The 21,538-nt window shown below is 54.6% G+C and overlaps 1 protein-coding gene across 8 annotated transcripts; it reads right to left on the reverse strand.

Annotated features, from left to right (window-relative positions):
* Positions 1 to 5,737: 5,737 nt before the first annotated feature.
* FLOT2 (flotillin 2) lies at positions 5,738 to 21,276 on the reverse strand. 8 transcript variants are annotated; one of them, XM_045070234.1, is made up of 11 exons: positions 21,088 to 21,276; positions 15,547 to 15,628; positions 12,707 to 12,797; positions 9,336 to 9,459; positions 8,801 to 8,919; positions 8,610 to 8,723; positions 8,389 to 8,508; positions 8,089 to 8,303; positions 7,496 to 7,679; positions 7,065 to 7,214; positions 5,738 to 6,986 (listed from the first exon to the last, which is right to left on the reverse strand). In XM_045070234.1, exons 1-11 carry the CDS (start codon positions 21,134 to 21,136, stop codon positions 6,948 to 6,950), a joined length of 1,287 nt encoding a protein of 428 aa, XP_044926169.1. In that variant the 5' UTR covers positions 21,137 to 21,276; the 3' UTR covers positions 5,738 to 6,947. The 8 variants fall into 8 exon arrangements, with proteins under 8 accessions (XP_044926169.1, XP_004747014.1, XP_044926170.1 ...); XM_004746957.2 differs by lacking the exon at positions 12,707 to 12,797 and adding an exon at positions 10,469 to 10,559 and having other exon boundaries at positions 21,088 to 21,274; XM_045070235.1 differs by lacking the exons at positions 12,707 to 12,797; positions 21,088 to 21,276 and adding exons at positions 10,469 to 10,559; positions 18,512 to 18,612.
* Between the last annotated feature and the right edge of the window lie 262 nt (positions 21,277 to 21,538).

The raw sequence follows: 21,538 nt of genomic DNA on the forward strand, positions 1-21,538 counted from the left end.
GGTTCCTGCCATTTGTGGACCAGGCCCCTGTGCGGGGTTCACCAGCCCTGGACGCCCATGCCATCCTTGGCTTGAACCAGAGCCTTAGCCTGTATAGTTCCGGGTTTATGCCTTCAAGTTGCTTTTCTTCCAGACCACCTGCCCCGGGGAGGGACTCAGAGCCCACAGGGAAAAGCACAGCTCCAGATTTGTCAGACCCTGGACTCCGCTCCTCCCTGCTGGGTAGCCCCAGTGCTTGCCTATCCTTGGAGCCTTGGCTTCCTTATCAGATACATGGGCTTTAAATGGCTTTTTTTCCAGGACTGGTGTGCAGATGGAATGAGATAGTAGAGGTGGAAAGGTCTAGGTAGAGTCTGGCTCCCATATCCTAGGAGCTCCACAAATGTGGGATTTCTTCCATCCTGGCTTTGCAGCGGCCTTTCCCTGCTGGCCCTCCCCAGTGTGGTAGGAACCATGGGCATGTGTGCTCGCTCAAAGGCCTATGCCGGTGCCTGTAGTAGGGCACCCCTCGCACCCCTGCCCAGACACACACTGAGTCAGAAATAGAAACTTCCCAATCAACACCTCCCTAAGTCTGTTCATTCATCAGCTCCCACTTCCTGGTCTCTGGATCAGTGGGAACCCCCACGTTCAGACTCGGGCCCTGACCTATGGCCTGAAGGCACAGTCCTAAAGGTGGCTATCGGGTGGGAAAGGATCCCCAGGGAGCCTGGGTGTCCCTCCTCAAATCCTTCCCGCCATCAGCCAGGCCCTTACTTCCCTCCCTGTCAGGACAACCTGTCCGCCTCACAGCTGCTGTGGAAGAGATAGGCAGCCTGGATTATCAGGGCAGACAAGGCTCCTTCTGACAGTTCCCCATGGCCTCCCCACCCCCCTGCAAGGCAAAGGTTCCAGGGCCCTTAACTCCCTCTGTGCCGGGCCCTCAGGCCTAGGGACTGGGAAGAACAGGGAAGGGGGTAGGCCTCTGCCCCCCCCATAATCAGTTCCCAAGACCAGAATCGTGAGCACAAGGAAGTGGGGTACAGTATCACCTGTGTCCTCCAGGAGCCCAGTCTACACACTGGGCACTCTCCAGCCCGTCCTGGATCCATGGCAGCCTAGGGAATGAAGGGACAACCCACCCCGGGGCAGGCCATTAAGGGCTTAGGCCAAAGGCTCTATACTCTCTACCTCTCTACTCCCCCTTCCCGAGGCTGGTTCCAGGCTCTGGGGACCCCTGGCTTCAGCAAAGGTCCTGATACATCATCCCTCTCCTTCCTCCCCCACATCATGGCTGCTTCCTCCTCTGCAGGATCTTTTAAGCCCCTGTCAGCAGGTCCCCTGTTTTCTTGCCAATTGCCTTTTTCCGGATCGCTCCTGTCATCTCCTCAGGCTAGCCGCGGTCCCAGATACTAAGGCTAACCAGGACCGAGTCCTAGTTGGTCCCCACTGCAACTCCCCCAGGCCTCCCTTTCCTGAAGTCCAGCAGGAAGGTATGAAAAGAGCAGGAGCATGGAGTCTGGGAGTCTGGCTTGCAGTCCTGGTTCAGGCTCAGACACCATGTGACTTGGGCAAGTTCCTTGAATTCCAGGCTCCTCTGTGTCCTCATTTGATAAAACAGAGGGCAGGAGCTCTTTTCACAGGGTTGACTTAGGGATTAAATGAATTAAATATATGTGTGTGTGTGTATACACATATACATATATAATTTTAGTAATCAGCTAGAAAACAACATTAATATCTGAAAACATGAGGTAACTGGCTGGCTTAGTTGGTAGACCATGCAACCCTTGATCTCACGGTTGTAAGTTTGAGCCCCATGTTGGGTGCAGAGATCACTTAAAAATAAAAAACATAAGGGCACCTGGGTGGCTCAGTGGGTTAAAGCCTCTGCCTTTGGCTCAGGTCATGATCTCAGGGTCCTGGGATCGAGCCCCACATCGAGCTCTCAGCTCAGCAGGAAGCCTGCTTCCCCCTCTCTCTCTGCCTGCCTCTCTGCCTACTTATGATCTGTCTGTCAAATAAAATCTTTAAAAAATATATTTATTATATTATATTATTTACTATACAATATTAATATAGAGTATAAAATATATTTTAATATATGATATATATTTGTATGTGGGGATGTGTGAGTAAAGTGATAGAAGTTTATTAAGTAAGGATACAGAAAAAGCTCTAAAGAATGAGAGGTGTCCCAACAGGGTTGCCCTAAAATATATATATATATTTTTTTTTTCTTTAAGATTTTATTTATTTGTCAGAGAGAGCGAGCGAGAGCGAGCACAGGCAGATAGAGTGGAAGGCAGAGTCAGAGGGAGAAGCAGGCTCCCTGCGGAGCAAGGAGCCCGATGTGGGACTCGATCCCAGGACGCTGGGATCACGACCTGAGCCGAAGGCAGCTGCTCAACCAACTGAGCCACCCAGGCGTCCCATAAAATATATTTTTTTAATGTTATTTATTTGAGATGGGGAGAGAGAGAGGACAGACAGGGGGATCAGGAGAGAGAGAAGCACCATCGTGGGGCTCCATCCCAGGAGCAAGCTCTGCTTGCTTTTTGGACTTCAGATAATGGAATGATACACTATGTATTCTTTTGCCTGGTTTCTTTGGTTCAATGTTATGTTTGCAAGATTCAAATTGTTGCGTGTATCAATAGTTCATTTTTGGGGCGCCTGGGTGGCTCAGTGGGTTGAGCCGCTGCCTTCGGCTCGGGTCATGATCTCAGGGTCCTGGGATCGAGTCCCGCATCGGGCTCTCTGCTCAGCAGGGAGCCTGCTTCCCTCTCTCTCTCTCTCTGCCTGCCTCTCCATCTACTTGTGATTTCTCTCTGTCAAATCAATAAATAAAATCTTTAAAAAAAAATAGTTCATTTTTATTACTACATGGCATTCAAAGTCATGAATATTCTATGCTTTATTTATTCTTTTTTTTTTTAAAGATTTTATTTATTTGACAGGCAGAGATCAGAAGTAGGCAGAGAGGCAGGCAGAGAGAGAGGAGGAAGCAGGCTCCCTGGCGAGCAGAGAGCCCGATGTGGGGCTCGATCCCAAGACACTGGGATCATGACCTGAGCTGAAGGCAGAGGCTTTAACCCACTGAGCCACCCAGGCACCCCGAGCATGTGACTCTTGATCTGGGGTTTTGACGGGGAGCCCCATGTTAGGTGTAGAGTTTAATTTTTTTTTTTTAATAAGAAACTCTTTTTATTTTTTTTTTAAAGACTCTATTTATTTATATGACAGACAGGGATCACAAGTAGGCAGAGACACAGGCAGAGAGGAGGAAGCAGGCCCCCTGCCGAGCAGAGAGCCCGATGTGGGGCTCGATCCCAGGACCCTGAGATCATAACCTGAGCCGAAGGCAGAGGATTAACCCACTGAGCCACCCAGGCGCCCCTAGAGTTTAATTTTTTAAAAAAAGATCTTTAACATATCTGGGTTTTGATGGTGTTAAGTTCTTGTCTGCAAACCAGCAGACTGGAGATTCAAGAAATACAATGATCAATCCAAGTCTAAAGGGGGAAAAGACATCCATGTTCTCGCTCAAGCATTCAGGCAGGAGGATCTCCTGTTTTCTGAGCGTTTGTGTTCTATTCTCTCTCACTTGACTGAATGACATTCACTCACATTATGGACAGCAATCTGCTTTACTCAGTCTACAAATAAATGTAAATCTTATCCAGAAACTCTTTTAGAAACATGTAGAATAGGGGCGCCTGGGTGGCTCAGTGGGTTAAGCCGCTGCCTTCGGCTCAGGTCATGATCTCAGGGTCCTGGGATCGAGTTCCGCATCGGGCTCTCTGCTCAGCAGGGAGCCTGCTTCCTTTCCTCTCTCTCTGCCTGCCTCTCTGCCTACTTGTGATCTCTCTCTGTTAAATAAATAAATAAAATCTTAAAAAAATAAAATAAAATAAAATAAAAAAGACCTTTAAGGGTGCATAGGTGGTTCAGTTGGCTAAGTGTCTGCCTTTGGCTCAGGTCATGATCTTCAGGTTCAGGGATCGAGCCCCACATTGGGCTTCCTGCTCAGTGGGGAGCCTGCTTTTCCCTCTCCTCTGTCTGCTGCTCCCCCTGCTTATACTCTCTTTCTTTCTCTCTCTCTGTGAAATAAATAAATAAAAATTTTTAAAAAAAGATCTTTAAAAAACCTCTTGAGATTAATTTCACTCATGTGGCATCTAAAAACAAAACAAAGCAGAAACAGACCTATAAATACAGAGAACACACTGGGTGGTTGCTGGAGGAGAGAGGTAGTAAAGAGAGGGGAGATGGGCAAAATGGGTGAAGGGGAGTAGGAGATACAGGCTTCCGGTTCTGGAATGACTAAGTCATGGGGATGAAAGGCACAGCACAGGGAATACAGTCAACGGTACTGTAATAGTGTTTTTGTGGTAACAGATGGGAGCCACACTTGGGAGCATGGCCTAATGTGTACAGAGCTGTAGAATTACTATGTTGTACCTCAAATGTTACACTGAGTGTCAATTATACTCCAGTGGAAAAAAAAAAGATACACAAAATAACAAATATTGTTAAGTGTAAAAAAGAAAGGGAAAAGAAGTGAAAAAAATCTCTTGGGATTTTGGTTGGAATTGTGGAGAATTGGTATCTTTGCAATACGGAGTCTTCAAATTCATAGGCATGGCATATTGGAGACATATTTTCTTTTTTTATGTCACATCTATTGTCCTCCACTCAGGCTAGTTCAAAATATATCCAGAATTACAGTGCTTCTCACCACCCCCATTGGTCTAAGTAGTCATCCTATTTTGGCTGTATTATTGCAGTATTGGTGAGAAGCAACTGTCCTCCCTGCTCCCTCCATGGCCCTCTTCATTTTTTTTATTATTTTATTTATTATTTTTAAAAAATATTTTATTTATTTATAAGATTATTTATTTGAGAGAGAGTGAACAAGTAAGCGCGAGCAGGGGGAGGGGCAGAAGGAGAGGAAGACAAGCAGACTCCCAGCTGAGTGGGGAGCCCCACTAAGGGGATCAATGCCAGGACCCTGAGATCATGACCTGAGCCAAAGGCAGATGATTAACCGACTGAGCCACCCAAGCATCCTGCCAGACCCACTTCTACCTCAGGGTCTTTGGACAGGAAGCTCCTCATTGGCTCATGCCTTTACTTTCGTCAGTGCTACCTTTTCAGTGAGGCCTTCCTTTGACACCCTAAAATTTCACCACCACCCCAAACTTTCTATTTTGTACCTCTACCTGAATGTAAGCTCTAAAAGCCAGCATCCATATTGTTCACTGTGGTCTCCTCACCATCCAGGACAATGCCTGGCACAGAGCAAGCATTAGAGAAGTTTGTAAAATGAGCAAGAATATGAAAGCCCAGACAGATGACGTTACTTGCTCAAGAACACACAGGGGAATACCAACAGAGCTAAAATTTAAACCTAAGCAGTCTGACTTCAGAGTTCATGCTCTTAAGGCTGGGAAACGGGCTCCATTACTGAGCGGGACTTAGGACGGACAGCGAGGTGCAGTGAACCCAGCAGCCCCCACCATCTTCTGCCTGCAATGGAACCACGTCTCCCAAGGCTCAGCTCTGGCCACAGCACCCGGCTGATGGCCTCGCCGCCCCAGGGTGCTACTGGGGACAAGTCCGGGGTGCTGATGCCCCCCAGTGGCTATAATGGGTAAGAACAAGGTGTAGCCTTCAGGCCAAATGTGTGTATGGGTGAGAACCTGGTCCATCCTTGCTTCCTAGTCCCTCCCCTCACAGAAGACACAGTCTGGGGTATAGGCATAACAGATCTTTATTTTACTAGAAGGGACAGGCAGTGGGGCAGTGCAGCATCCAAGCCCCAGACCAGACATGCAGCATCCACATGCAGGAACAGCTACACAGGCTGGGGCAGAGCCAGAAGTGGGAGACAGGGACCAGCGGATGCCCACAGCACCCCCACCATGACGCTTGGACTCTGGGTTCTTCTGTCTCCACTAGAGCCAGGAGACAGAGGGCTGGGCTGCTTCCCCATGGCTGGAACCCTACCACTCTGGTCAGAAGAAAGATGGCACAAGGGGTATAGAGTCTGACCAGTCTACAGCACTCGATTCTGTATGGGGTTGGTGCAGTCATGCCCACTGGAAGGGCCTGGCCCCATACCTGGGACAGCGCAGGCCTAGCAGGAAGAGGGTCTACACACCTTCTAGTCCCCAACAGAGCTAGACCCTGATCCCAGAAAGGCTTAACAGAGTTGGGACTGAGCCCTACTCCACCTAGTAGGGACATGTCCGTGAAGGGGACTTCCCTGAGCACAAGCAGGGGCCTCCTAAGGCAGTAGTGAACTGAGGGAGCTGCTATAGACAGGAGGCCTTGCCTCTGTGCCCCTAGGTAGGGAGAGAGAGGGAAGGTGCAAGTGTAGGGCTGGGGAGGGCGATGGCCAGTGAGGCCTAGGGGCTCAGGAGTGGGTAAGGCTGGGGACTTCCTGGGGTAGGGCTTAGGGCTGGGAAGACCAGGCCAGGAGAGGGGAGGGGCGCCATCCAACCCAGACCCTCCACACCCATGCCAAGTCTGGGCAAGGGCCACGGGGAGGATGGTCAGATGCACAGAGAACTTCAAGGCACCAGGATTCAGAGAGGCAGCAGGGCCACCGCCCCCCACAAGACAAGACAGTGATTATAATAAATGTCTTCAGCTTGAACTACATGATCTGTGTAGAGGGTGGGAAAAGAGAGGGAGAGAAGACGACAAAGGGAGAAACGTCCGGGGAGATGGGAGACGAGGGCAGAAGAGACGAACCAGATGGATGTGGCAGTGAATGTGAAGGTGTGGGAAGGAGAGAAGTGAGAGGACACAGCCAGAGACAGGAGAGGCGGGAAGACAGCCAGAGAAGGCCTGAACACGCAGCACTTCTGGTCCCTACGAAATAAGGCACCAGAGTCAGTAATGTTCCTGTTGTCGCTGTGGTAGGAAAACGGCTGCTGAAAACGGCTCCTTCGGGAGCCTCACGCCTGTGCACCGGTGGCCTTCTTGATCAGGGGTATCTGCCAGGATGGGAGATGCTGTGAGGCCGGGGCTCTGGGGCCAGTGATGGCTCCTCCTGCCACCAGCCAGGCACTCACCTTGGACAGGTCCACACCTGTGAGGGCGTGCACGGAGGCTGGCAGCTCGGCCAGCAGCCGGTTGACTTCTGATGTCACCTTGCTGTTGTCCCCGCTGAGGACCACAATCTCATCAACTCTGGCCAGGGGGGCGGCGATTTTAGCAGCAATCTAGGAGGTGGGGGGGTGGGAGGAGAGCTTGGCTGGTGCTGACTCTGCCCACCCGCCCCATCGGCTATTTCTCCCTCCTCCTTCTGCCTCCTTCCATCCCAGCGCAGCTTGGGGCTTTTATCCCCAAGCCACAGTCAGAGACCCAGGGGGTCAGGTGAGCCCATGTGTGTTGTAGGCGTCCTGTCCAGCTGCTGGGCCCCTCTGCATTGAATGCTTCTAGCCAGCCTGTGGCTGTGCTCTGGAAGAGGCCCTCCAGACCCACCCCAGGGTGGGGGCCTCACCTGGGGCAGGGCCTCCAGCACCAGCGCCATCTTGGCAGCATCCCCATATTTCTGGTAGGCCTCGGCCTTGAGCTTCATCCGCTCAGCCTCTGCTGTGCCCATTGCCTCGATGACCGCTGCCTCTGCCTCTCCGAGCTTGCGGATCTTCTCAGCCTCTGCCTGCGCCAAGAGGACCTGCTTCACTCTGTAGGAGTTCACACCAGGCAGGATAAGTGGCAAGAACCAGGGGCCCCCCAGGCCTTGCCTGGGCGCCGACAAATCCTCAAGCCCTCTGCTCTGATGGGTGTCGGCGGGCGGGGACCCAGGAAAGGAGGTGCCCCCGCTTTCTGGCTCTGGCACTGGCTGCTTAGAGGTAAATGGGAGGGGGGACTAGCCAGGATGCCCGCTGAGCCAAACCCCACAGCGGGCCCTCAAACCTCCATTATCCCCTCCGGCCCTCCCAGTGCCAATCCCATGGGGGAGGCAGGTCACCTCCACTTCACAGTCAAGAGGCTCCGGGAGAGGCGGCTTCCAAGCTGGGGCTGGGAAGCAAGCAGGGTGCACGGACCAAGGAGCCTGTCTAGTACCCACTGGGCTGCAGCCAGGGTGCTCACTTTTCACCCTCGGCGATCTGCTGTATGCGGTGGGCCTCAGCCTCAGCGGGGCGGCGCACTGTGGCGATCAACTCCTTGTCAGTGCGAAGGATCTCCTGCGCCTCCACTGCGATCTGCTTCTTGCGCTGTATAACCTCGATCTCAATCTCTTCCTGCCGGATCTTCTGCTGCTCCCGGGCGCCCTGCAGCTCATAGGCCAGCTGGGCCTCGGCTGTCTGAGGGGGGAGGATGGGCTGTCAGAAGCCGGCTGCCAGGTTCTGAGCCCTGAGCCCCGACCTGGGATGCCCAATGGCACCTCACCTTGATGTTGACCTCCTCACTAAAAGCGGACTTCTGCAGCTCGAAGGCTCGCTTGGAGTCGGCAATCTTGGTGTCTGCCATGAACTTCACATCCAGCATCTCCTTCTTGCACTCCGCTTCCTGGCAACCGCAGGGGCAGGTGCTGAGGGTCCCCGGTGCTGGCAAGGTCCCACCAGCCCTGAGATCCCTGTCCCTGGGGGTGGGAAGGAAAGACCGTGTACCCGGATGCCTGCGTCCCGCTCGGCCTCGGCCACCCCAATGTCTGCATCTCTCTGCACCACGGCGGTCTGTGTCTTGCCCAAGGAGCTCAGATAGTCCACTTTGTCATACACGTCCTGGGAGGGAAGGGGGAGTCATCCTTGGGAACAGGCACAAAGGGGCCAAACACCCAAAGGGTGGCTGCACCCATCACCTTGATGGTGAAGCTGAGGATCTCGATGCCCATGCGGCCGACGTCAGGGGCAGCCACCTCCCGCACCAGCTTGGCAAACTGGTCTCGGTCCTGATAAATCTGCTCCACAGTCAGGGTCCCTGGGGAAAGAGGGATCGTGGGCTGGCTTCCTGGGGGCCCACTGGGCAAGGGAAGCACCATGCAAGCAGTGGTCTGAGTGTGTGCACACGTTGTACTCTGAGCTGTTGTGCACACGTTGTACTCCTCGGGGTTCTTTTTCACAGCATTTAACACCGAGCCTCCTTCTGAGAGCCCAGGCTGGATGAGGAGAGGTGTCCCAAGCAACACCAGGTGCCTGACCAGACTGGCAGCCCTCGTCCCCCCCCATCCCGGCGCCCTCCCCTTCCCTTGGGCCACCTAAAGTTTTGAAAATAAAGTCTTGGTGGGACTGATGGATTCCCTTGCCCTGCACTGCACCCCTCCCTGCCCCGGCCTTGGAGATCCTGTGAGGTTCTTGAAGGCAGCAGAAGGGTCCCTGGGGGGGCTGGAGCCTTACCGAGGATGGAGCGCAGGTGCCCCTCCAGGGTCTGCAGAACAACGTTCTTGATGTCCTGCACATTCTTGCCCAGAAACTGCTCACAGGCCACTGCCAGAAGCTCCTTCTCTGTCATGATCTTCACCTGCCAGTGATCACAGAGGTGCCTGAACCAGGCTGGAGTGGGGCAGGCAGAGGCCCCAGACCCAAAGGTGTGGAGGATGGTGGCTGTGCCCCTCCCCCCTCCTTTTTCAGACCTGGAGGCCCAGGGGCCAGGAGGTGGTAGAGACTGACCAAGGCCTCTAGTTGGGACAGCACACCAGGAATTCTTACACTGACAAACCTGATGTTCACAGGCAGCCTCAGGCCCTGACACGGCCTGTCTGCTAGGCATCTGGGGCTCATCTCTTCACCCCTCAGCCCATTCACTCTTCCCTCATTAGCCAGTTCCTCCCATGCAGGCTCCCCACAGGTGGGACACCTGCAGGCTGAGGGTCAGAGAGGGTGAAAAGGAGAAGGAATAGTAGGGACACAGACAGACAGGCTGAGGAAGAGAGCCTGGACAGGGCAAGAGACAGGTCTGGGGGGATGCCACTGAGGGTGGGTATCTTCCTGCCTTTCCTTCCCCAGGTACTAAGGCAACCACCCCCTTACCAGAGGCCTCTAACACGGTTGCACCTTGCTGCTCTGTGAAGTTGAGAACTGGGCTACAGCAGGAAGCCCCTTGCCCAGGCCTTGAGCTGGGAATACTAAGTAACCTCCCAGAGAGTTGCTCTGCCTTATGTGGCATTGTCCTCTGGTCCCCTCCCCTTTAGACCCCAACCCAGGCACAGGGAAGGCCTGGATTCTGGGACGTGGCACTTCCAACACCTGCAAAGAATAGGGGGGTTAGTCAGATAGCAGCCCTCAGCACTGGTTCTGTCCCTTGCGGGCCCCGCTGAGGAGAAAAGGGGTGTCTGTTAGTCCTGCTGAGTGGCCAAGGGGCCGAGTGAGCACGTTCCAGTGGCGACGACCCTCTCTTGGTGGGGGGGGGGTAGGGGCAGGGGTACTGGAGAGAGACTGCCCCTGGCTGCTGTCCTCTCCTCCTCCTCCCACACCCAGCAGAGGGACGAGGCAGCTCAACGGACATGCGCAGGGCTGCTGAGTTACTATACCTGGGCGACACCCGTCACAGTTAAAGCTACCCCCTCGGCCGTCTCTACGTCCTCGCAGCGGGGCTGCAACGTCATAATCTCTAGGGAAATCCTGCCAAGAAATGCAAAACAGGGGCATGGGTCTGGGGGCCCCGGGCCTGGGGTGTGGGGAGAGTCCAGCACCTCACTGCTCCAGCTGGGATGGGCTGGGGTCCTGCTACAGAGGGATGGGGGGACGCTTTGAGGGCTTGTGGGGAGGGGTGTGTGAGGAGATGTGGGAGGAGGCAGAGCAGCACCAGTGGAATGTGCTACCCACGGCACACATGTCCCCTGCTCAGGGCAGCCTGGCTAGCGGCGTGGGGTAAGGAAGCCGAGAAGTGGGTGGGGGTGACCTGGGCCGGTTGGAGGGTTGCAGGGGTAGCTGTGTGCGGATGGCCTGGGAATGCTCCGGAAGTCCTGGTACCCCCGGCTGTGCTGTGTTGGTCGTCTGCGGGCATCATGGGAACATCCCTCAGAGGCCTTCGTCTGATCCTGGGTTTGCTCGGTACCCTGAGATACCCTGGAAAGCTCTGCCTACTAGCCTGGCTTGTTTGAAGTCTGCCCGCAGCTGGACCACGAGGGAGGTGATCCTTCGTCTGCCCCTTGCCGGGGAAGTCCCGGCTGGTCCCTTCAGCTGGCGGCAGGTTTGCCTTGAAGCCTACCCTCTAGGGCTGGTCCCACGTGGCTCAAGTGTGGAGTGAGGGCAGAGGTCACATGAGAGCTCCCTGGCCCAGACCATCTCAAGGGACCACACCACCCAGCTTGAAAGGGACTTTCCAATCCCTCTGGAGACTTGGGGATGTGGGCACTTGCAGCTGTTCCAAGTAGGTAGTGGGTTGGAGGGGGAGCGGAGCCACTTTTGCGAGGGAACCGGGGACTCTGCCCACTCCACACAAGGTGCTCTGGGCTTCTCAGGCCTCTGTGCTGAGGCCCAACTGCCAGAGGCTACAAGCAATGTGTGAGGTGGGGACAGTCCTCCACCCGGGAAGAGCCAGCAGGACAGGCGAGGCAGAGGAGAGGTGGTGTAGGGTTTTGCCTGAGAAACCTGAAGGGCGATTTCACGCAAGAGAAGGGGATGGGTAAGAGGATGGTTAGGGCTCTTCCAGTCTGGGGACCCAGCGTGTAGGCTCTGAGGGGGGACAGGGGCTTTTTGATGCTCACTGCTACATCCACAGTGCTCAACAGAGAGCTGATGAGTGAAGCGATGAAGGTGAGTGTTGGCACAGCACAAGGAAAGCACTGGGAGGGGTCAGGAAAGGGTTTCCCCGGCTATGGCCAGCTGCACAGCAACGGAAAGTAAGATATCCGGTCACTTGCTTTTCTAAGTGAGATTGGATCCATGATAAAGCCTGGGTTTCTCTAGCACTCCCTCTTCTGCTGCCTTTTTTTTTTTTTTTTTTCAGTAGGCTCCATGCCCAGCATGGAGCCCAAACTGGGGCTTGAACTCACGACCCGGAGATCAAGACCTGAGCTGAGACCAAGAGTCAGACGATCAACCGACTGAGCCCCCCAGGTGCCTCTCTGTGGCACTTCTTTTCCAAAAATCCCAAAGAGCCCTCATATTACTTTACTTGCTTTTCCCAACTCCCTACAAAGCACAGAGGACAGGATTCCCCTATCTCACATGTAAGGAAACTAACACAAGTGACGAGAGATTTGCTCAGAGGTTTCTGCACAAAAACGAGGGGTAGGGAAGAGCCAAGACTGGTTTTGCTAAGACCTGTCAGGGAGATCAGAGGAGGCCAAGGAGTTGGGAGAACAGAAATCTTCAGGAAACCCATCTTCTGGCCCTTCGAGGAGGAGGGCTAGGACTTGACGTGTGTCCAGATGGACAGGTGGGAACTGGCTAGCAAGGGGCTCCGTGGCGCCTGGAGTGGTTGGACTGAAACCCCTCTACCCCGACAGCCTTGCTCTGGCACACAGGGGCCCTGTGTCTCCTGCCTCAACTCACCCCTTGGCATCCAAGGACACCCCCCTGGCAGACTTAGGCAGAGCTTCCAGACTCCCTTGCTCTTTCCCCACTAGCAGCCCCAGTAGGTGAGGGCAAGGGAACTGGGGATCTACAGGGGTCTATCCTGGCACCCAGAGCAGCGCAAGAGAGAGCAGAGGGGAGGGAGGCACACTCTCAGGAGGGGAGTCCATCTGGGTCTTGCCTGCCGGGCCCCACAGGGCAGGAAGAGAAAAGGTTAGACACAGAGGAGGAAGCAGGTGGGTTATTACCTGTGCAACCCCTGTTACGAATAGCGGGACCCCCTCCGACGTCTCAATATTCTCACAGCGACACAGGATGGTCATAACCTCCAGAGACAGTCTGAGGAGCGGCCAGGGGGAGGGAGAGGTAGGGACAGGAGGGATAGGAGGGGACACAGCAAACACACACAGTGGTTACCAGACTAGCAATGATGCCTGATGCCTGGGGGCGGGGGGAGATTGCTCTCAGTATTTGAGCCCTCTCTTGCCAGCTCAGCCTAGGACTGTAGGGGGACAGAGGAAACCCCCTTGCTGGCCTGGATGCTTTCCCTAGCCCCCATATCCATCTAAGGAGGAGCTGCTGGGCTGGGAGTAAAGCCTGCTGACACCCTGGGCCTCCCCGAGGTGGGGAGGCCTATGCACAGGGCACCAAGGTTGCCCACCGCCTCACTTTCTCAGGACAGTCCTGGCACAGTCTGGGAGACTTGGCCTCACTTCTACCTTCCAAACACAGGCAAACCTCTGTGTCCAGAAACTGGGCAGGAGAGGCCAATGTGGGGATTCACAGGCCAGGGAAAATACCAAGTCCTTCTTTGGTCTGCGCTCCCTGTCACTAAGAAGGGAATTTTGGGCCAAAAAAGCCTAGGGAGAACCTGGGATTTTCTGATTTGGGGGGACAGGTGTCAGGGAAGGCTGGGGGAAGAAGTGTGTCCCTGCCAGGATATTCACATGGACAACAGGGAGGGGATGGAGTAGTTCACTTTGGAATTTCCAAAGTTGGGCCCAGGTAGAGAAGGGGTTATGGCAAAGAAAGCGAGGTGCCTTGAAGCTGCTCGGCCCACCCTCGCTCGGCCTCCCTAGCACAGCCTGTGTGAGTGTGAGTGTGAGTGTGAGTGTGCGTGCTGGGTAGCGGGCTGGGCTAGGCCGTGGGCAGTGTGGGAGGTTTCCCGAGATCAGAGGAAGGGAGGACAGTGGCTGAGGCCCAAGGAGCAGAAGCAGGTGGGCCGGGGGATGGGAGAAGCAGGCCTCGTGGAGCACTGCTGGCACAGGTCACAGTGCCAGCCCTGGGGGCCCTCAGCCATGCAGGTGTGCAAAGGCTGCCTTCATTCAAGCCCCTAATCCTAGCACTCCTGGGCCTGCGAGGACTCTAGACCCGGCTCAGACAGGAACGCACCAAGCTCTCTTCCAGGGAAGGAGGAGAGAGGGAAGGAAGGAGAGAAGGAACGAGGGAAGGAAGGAGGCTGCAACTCAGACGCCAGAGGGGGAGCAGTCACTCAGGTGAGAGAGAGGGAGCCCACAGGCGGGCCTCAGGATCCTATAGGACTTGGCAGCAAAGTGCAGAAGGAGCAACTTCACAGATGGCTGGAGACGGATGGCTGACAACGGAGGTGGGGGACGTTGAGGGTGGCTGTGGGATGGGAGGCTTAGAATCCAGCCTGGGGTTAGAAGCCCCTACTCTGACCTGAGAGGCTCCTGTCAGCCTCGGAATTTTGAGGCCCCAGCTTGTAGAGATGTCCTTCATATAGGCCAGGGGTCTGGGAAGGGGCGGGGCTACGGGCTCAGACTCCCCAGCAAGTGGGACCAGAGGGAGAACGCTAAGCCTGGGTGGGGGAGATCCGTTTCCTAGGACAAGGCATGAAGCCCTCTTCTCCTTACCTCCAGACTTACTGTCAGAGAAGCCTGGCCCCCTGTCTCAGGGGCTCTGCTCCCTAGAGTAAGCAGCAGGGGATGGGGGGTGCCAAGAACACTGAGCAAGGGCTGTAGGGGTGTGACCCTAGTGGTGGATGGCCGTGAGGGACAGGTGTCTGGGTGAGCTGTGAACTCTCCAGGGCCAGGCGTGCAGCAAGGTCTTTGGACAGGACACTGTCATCCCGGGACAATGCCTCTGGAGAGGGCAGCCTGTGGCTTCCGACAGGCCAGCTGGCCCACTCCTGAGAGGAAGCTGTGACCAGTTGCGGTTATTCTCGGACACTTTCAGCCTCGGGCCCTAACAGTCCCCTAGGATCCCTCAATTCAGGTGGAGCAAAGTGAGGAGAGGGCTACTGGGAAATCAGTGAAGTTAAACAGTTGATCTCCTGCTCTTGACCCTAGCTAACACCCTCAACCTCTGTGTAACCATGGGGCTTCCCTCTGCTGACTGGTGGAGCTGGGGCAGAGGGGGATTTCCACTGGAACCGCCACTGCCCCTCCTACCCTCCCAGTTCTGCTGTCCCTGCTGCCTGGGTCTGGCCTGGAAGGATCTGGGCACAGTCAGGAAGAGGGTGATGGTGGAAAGGTGGCTGGCCTGCCTCATCTCTTCCTGGGGGGCGGGGGGGCAAGTCTGGGCCTGCTGGGGGTCCTGGGGGAGCTCCAGGGAGAGCCCGATGACATCTCCCTTCGTTTAGTGAGTCTTTCCAGACTAACCACAGAGGTCCAGATCTGTTTTGCCCCACCCAGCACCAATTCCTTGGCTCTCCTCCCCCTGTCTATAAGTAGCCACTGCCTGCATTGTCTGGGCCTGCACAGGTAAGGGCGTGTGTGGGTCTTTTCAGCCTCTCCTCTGCACAGGGAGGAAAATTTAGAATTCGTGAATAACTGAGCTAAACTTATGGAATGAGGATTCTGTCTGGGCATGACCCCCAGATGCTCTGGGACACAACCAATGTCTCCAGCGAAACAAAGCATCCCCACTAAGGAGAAGGTGCCCAGACGAACCCCCTACACCTGTTCTCACCTGCATCTTAGGAGGTCCCACCCCCAGGATGGAATGTGGCAAGTGGTAGATGCTCTAGCTCACTGCAGGGGGAAGCGGGGCTAGAGGAAGGCTGGAAATCCTTCTTTCTCCCTTGCCCACCTGGATGCCAGGTTCCCGGGGGCCCCTGAACCCTTACCTCTGAGTGTCGGAGATACACCACCAGGCCCAGGCCCAGCCGCCAAACACGTACTGTTTATAGTCAGAACCACAACAGCCCCCTGGAGAGCAAAGCAAACCACTGCTGGTCAGTCAGTTCTTGGGTCTCTCTACTCCCCGTCCCTTCACCAGCAACTCTGGCCCTTTACTGGCCCTGACCCTTGACAATTCCCACTGTTGGTTGCTGAGGTCACACAGAAGGGGAAGAGAGCTCCTAAGGGCCTGAAACTCAAGTTCAGTAGATATGTGATTTGCATAAAAAGCTATCCAATGAGTGGTTCCGAATGTAAGTGTTTTCAGGGAACAGAGGAAGTCAGTGGGCAGGAGTGAACGGGAAAAGCTTCCATCTTTCATTCAACCATTCATTCAGCAAACTCGTTATGTAGGTTTCTGGGCTAGGAAGTCAGAGATGAAGACACGACTCCCATCTGGAAGGAGCTGGGAACTTCTCCTGAGATCATTAATACTAATACTGTGTGATCTGCATGTAATCAAGGCGTGTGCAGGCCAAGGGGGAACGCAGGGGACCCCGGGCGGGGGGCACGGGGCACTGGGAGGCCGATGGGAGGGAGGAGTCTCGGAGCCAAGATGGGATCCTCACTCACGCCCAGCAGACACATCTCAGTAAAGCTGTTTCTCTATTCCCAGGGCTGCACACTGACTGTGGGCCTCTGGGGAGTAGAGTGAAGAGGGAAGGCAAGGCCTCCAAACAAAGGCCAGGCTGTGGCACCCATGGGATAAGTGAAGAGAAAGGGGAAAGGTCGAAAAGGAAACTCTATCAATTACACAGAATGTTGAATCAGGCCCCAACTTGAATCTAGCTGTAGACATGACCGGCACGCTGTCTGTGCAGAAGTGAGAAAAACCAATTCCTGAAATTCTTGTTGTGAACTCTCCTGCAAATGCCAAAATTATTCATCAAGTTCAAGGAAACTTTAGTAAAAGCTAGAAGGCAGTTTCCTTGCAGCACAAAAAACCCAAAAAACAAAAAAACCCCAAAACCAAAAATGTACAGGAAGTAGATGATTCAAAGGAAATGTGATTTGGGAAAAAGCCAGTGGGTGTTGTCATTTCTGTATTTACCAGCTTGGATTTTCGGGAAAGACTTAGCATGTGTGCTTCCAATGGGCAAGGGTCAGGGGTCGTTTCCTGTAGCTGGGTCACAGTGTCTCTGAGGACCCAGAGCAGGGAGAGCAGATCATAGGGTGTCTCAAGTATCAGGCCAAGAAACTGTGTGTGTGTGTGTGTGTGTGTGTGTGTGTGAAAGAGAGAGAGAGAGTGTGTGTGAGAGGGGGTCACATAGGAATTTAAGCGGGGGGAGCAACAAAATTACATTTGCATTTCAGAAACACCACTTTGCCCACGGAAGATGGGGATGGGGTGGTCTAGGAGACTGGGGAGAAGCCTTCTGCAGTGACCTAGGCAAGGCATGGTGGCTGATGTTGGGGAATTAACTTCCAGAGCAATCTAGTCCGAGAGGATTTCCTGTGAGGGTTGAAATGTTGCATAGTTGCAGTGTGTAATACGGGGGCTTACTTCACACCTGAAATGTGGCCAATGTGACTGAAGAACTAAATTTCTTTTTTTTTTTTAAAGACTTTATTTATTTATTTGACAGAGATCACAAGTAGGCAGAGAGGCAGACAGAGAGAGAGGAGGAAGCAGGCTTCCTGCTGAGCAGAGAGCCCGATGCGGGCCTCGATCCCAGGACCCTGAGATCATGACCTGAGCCGAAGGCAGAGGCTTTAACCCACTGGGCCACCCAGGAGCCCTCTTTTTTTTTTTAATTTTTTAAAAGATTTTATTTCTTTATTAGGGAGAGTATGAATGGGTGCGGGGGCGGGGGAAACAGGAGGAGCAGAGAGAGAGGGAGAAGCAGGCTCACTGCTGAGCAGAAAGCTCAACATGGGGCCCATCTTGGGACCCTGGGATTGCAACCTGAGCCAAAGGCAGACACCCAACCGACTGAGCCACTTTAAATTTCCATTTCTAAATTTCTAATTTAGAAATTTAATTAATTTAAGTTTAAATGGCTAGTGGCTACCCTATCAGTGTAGCTGTGGAGTCCAGGTTGGAGTGGGTGGGGACACCAACAAGGGAGAGAAAGACAACAGGGAGCTGGAGAGGAGTTCTGGACAGGTGGAGGCGAAGGGGACCCCACAAGGGCAGAGTGACAACCAGCACAGAGAGCTGGTGCCTGAGCCAGCTCATTGGGCGGCAGGCCCACTTGGCCTCCAGGGCCTACACTGTGCACAAGGAGCCTTACCGGAAGTTCAGGGAGCAAACAGCAGGCATGCAATATGAGTAGGGGAGGGAAGAGGAACTCTGTTTCTCTGTGATGGAAATACCAGCCTGCAGGGCTGCTGAAAAGGGAAGCTACTGCAGGCTTCTAGGCCCTGGGAGTGGGGTGGGGAGGCTCTAAGGGTAAGTGATCAAGCTGAAACCTAAGCCATTTTAGGATATGAGAACCTAAAGAAAGGGTCACACATCACAGCCTGTTTCACTCTGGCCTGGTGAGGGCTAGGGCCTAGCTGCCTCTGGCCAGCTCTAGGGAGCTTCTTCAGTGTAGGGGGTAGAGGTGGTAGGGGTGGGGTGGGAGAAGCTTAAGTAATGGGAGGTGGGGAGGTCCATGCTTTACCCTTAACTTAGTCTTTGACCTTGGGAGCAGGCTGTCACCACTTAAGCTGGGTCTTGGCCAAGGGCAACATGGCCAGGTTCTCAGGGGTAGCAACAACAGGAAGCTGGGCCTTCTAGTCTGCCTGCTCTGCCCACCAGCAGGATCCTCCCCTTGAAGGCATCTTCCTCCCAGGTTCCTGGTCACCCGGAGTCTAAGAAGCACCACTCCCCAAGGAGACCATGTCCCTTCCTTGATCTCCCTTGCTCTCACTCTTTTCACACCTGGAAGTTTCTTCTGGTTTTATCGTACGTTTTCTAACCCAACTTACTTTCATTTGTTCTGTCTTCGCCCAAGCTGAAGAATCACAAAACAGGGGTGCCTGGGTGGCTCAGTCATGAAGCGTCTGCCTTCGGCCCAGGTTGAAGGGTCCTGGGATCAAGGCCTGCATCAGGCTCCCTGCTTAGTGGGGAGTCTGCTTCTGCCTCTGCCCCTCTCTTCCACTCATGCTCTCTCTTTCTCAAATAAATAAAGGAAATCTTAAAAAAAAAAAAATCATGAAACATCCCACAATAACCTCCACCCCGCTCTCAGCCCCTCCAGACCCAGCCCACCCCTCTGCCCTCTCAGGAACACTCTCCTCCCTTCCTGCCTCTTTTCTACCTTCTTCCCACTACTCCAGAAGACCATACTCTATAAGGGGGATTTAGCTTTTGTTGAGCCACAACCCCCCTTAGCCATTGAGCAATGCTGGAGTGTTCATAAATGCATAAAATAAACAGGAAACACATCTGGAAAGTTATAAAAATATTAAAATAACCAAATGTATGGCATGTAATACGTGGTAATACATGTGATACAGTAAAAACATTAAATAATAAAATCCAGTGGTAAATTTAATAACTAGCTTAACTTCAAAGGCATGATGAGCATGAGTGACTTTGATGGTACCTACAAAAACTGTGGTGTGGTAGGAAAATATCTCCTAATACTATCCTGGGTTGTGGCCGACATTTATAAAGTGAAGAAATGCTAACTTTCGATTCAGGTTAGTGAGAATAAAAATTCACGTCTCTCCCTATCCAAATGCACACACCTCTAAATTCTCCCCATGGACCCCAGGTTAGGAACCTCTGATTTATTGTAGAGACAAGAGAAAGGTGTATGGGGTTTGGAATCTCCTTTTAAGTTCCTGACAGTAGAAACAGAGAAAGAGGTTTTATATTACAGATGGGCAGAGGGAGGTAAGACAACCAGAAAAACTTCCAGCCTTTTCAGGTGGAGAAGATGACCAGGGGATATATCAGCATCCTTCTCCAATTGGGCTGAACGAGATGCTTCTAGACTTGGACACCAGCTTAAGTAACCAGGTGGGGGCAGGGCTGGGAGTGGCTGCTCCCCTCTTCCACAACTTGGGTGCAGGGAGAGAGAGGGATCTCGGCAGGATCAACTCAAATCCCCAGGTACTGTGCTACTCCCTCTTCTCACCCATCCTTCCTCGACTCCAGCACCCTCAATTCTCAGCTCAGCTTCCTCTCCCCACCCCTGAAACAGCTTCGAAGCTACAATGCACTGGCCTCTAGCCAGAAAACCAGGATTCCAGCAAGGGGAAGGTACAGAGCGGCCCATGTTAGGTGCTCCTCTCACCTCTCAGTCTCGAAGCTTGCTCTCTCAGCCCAGAGTCTTGGCTTCCAGAAAGAAACTCCCCGAGAGAGAAAAAGTGTGGTGCAGATAGGTTCTAAAAGTTGTCTTTAGGATCAGGGCCTGGGAGACAGGTTCAAGTTGGCCTCGGTGCCCTCCCAATCCCAAGGCCACCTCTGGTTTTATCTGCTCTCTCCCCAGAGAGGAGTGTGCTTGTCAGGAAGAGTGGGGATTTCCTGTCCTCCAGGAGAGACTGATTCTGAGATCCAAACAGCCACAGGCCAGGTTCTGGGGTAAAACCTCCCAGTGCATTGATCAGACCACCCCCAAGGCACAGCTCCAAACCCTGGTCTAGTCCACCCCCTTCTACAGCCCTAACAACTCTTCACACAGGCTGGAAACTGGCATCGATGGGGGGATCACCTGAAGGATTCCTGCAGCAGATCTTCAAGCTGTCAGCAAACACCACCCTCCCCAGCACCGGTGAGCCAGGAGCTGCACAAACGGGGCTTCAAAGGCTTCAGCCATCTCTCAAGATACCCAAATATACCAAATTAAGCAGTCTTAAGGCAAAGGTACATTTGCCCTCCCCAGTACAGCAGGCCCACGGCCCTGTGGAAGCTCCCAGAAATTCTAGAGCCTGTAGCATTTTTGCAATCAGGGCGATACAGCCCAGAACCCGATTTCTCAACCTGTAGAGGCCGCACCCGCATTTCTCGGGCGGGCAATGTCAGTAAGCCCCAGCAAGCCCCAACCTGCTCAGAATTAACGGGAGCACAGGGATCCCGGTCTCAGCGCCCCTCCCCAGGCAGGCACCTGCCCTCGGAAGCTGTAAGACCCGCCCCAAGGCCTGGGCGCCGGAATCCAGCCAAACCGCTGTGTTCCGGTAACCACGGGTTCACTCTCTCCGGCCTCAGGTCGGGACCCCCTAGGCCACGGTGGAGTAGAGGGGAAGAGGCGGAGAAGGGAGAGAATAAACACGAGAAAACACGCAGTGGCAGGGGGAGTCCCGAGGGCGCCGAGCACCGCAAGCGTGAGAATGGGGAGGGGGGGCCCTTCCTGGAAGGTTCTCAGCCCGACACCCGCGCCCCTTACCCCGTCCCTCACCCTCCGCGCCCTTCCCCGGCCTAGCCGGTCCCCGCTTGCTCCGCAGCCCCGCACCTACCCCGAACCCCCTCCTCGACCACCTCCGCGGGCACGGCCGGCGCGTCCCAACACCCTCCAGGCCCCTGAACCCCGGCCCCACCTCCCTCGCAGCTCTCTCACCTGAAACCACCAGCGCCTCGTTGGGCCCCACCGTGTGGCAATTGCCCATGGCGCCAGCGGGACGGAAGGCCCCCGGGCACCGCAGGGACCTGGACAGCACCGCGCGCACCACCGGCCGCGCCCTGCCTATCCCGCCACCCCCAGCGGCCGCCCGCCCGCGCCCCTCCGCGCTCGCCGCCCCGCCGGAAGTGTGGCGGCGGAAGGCGGGGCCGCCGGGCGACAGCGGCGGCCGCAAAGCTTCGGGCGTCAGTCCACACGCTTTATTTCCCTGGGGTCCAGCCCCGCAGCACCCCGGGACAGCGCACCCTACTCCTGCGGGCCTCCCGCACCCGACGGCGCGGCCCTGCCTCACCTCTCCGCACCCAGCCGACCGCCGTGGGCCCCGGAGTCACACCGCTCCCGCCCTCCCCTCCGCCCCACCACCCGCGGTGAGACCTTGGGCAAGTCCCTT

This window comes from Mustela putorius, unplaced genomic scaffold (genome assembly GCF_011764305.1).
Source record: "Mustela putorius furo isolate JIRA1106 unplaced genomic scaffold, ASM1176430v1.1 tig00003962_pilon_pilon_pilon, whole genome shotgun sequence".
In the NCBI taxonomy this organism is placed as follows: domain Eukaryota; kingdom Metazoa; phylum Chordata; class Mammalia; order Carnivora; family Mustelidae; genus Mustela; species Mustela putorius.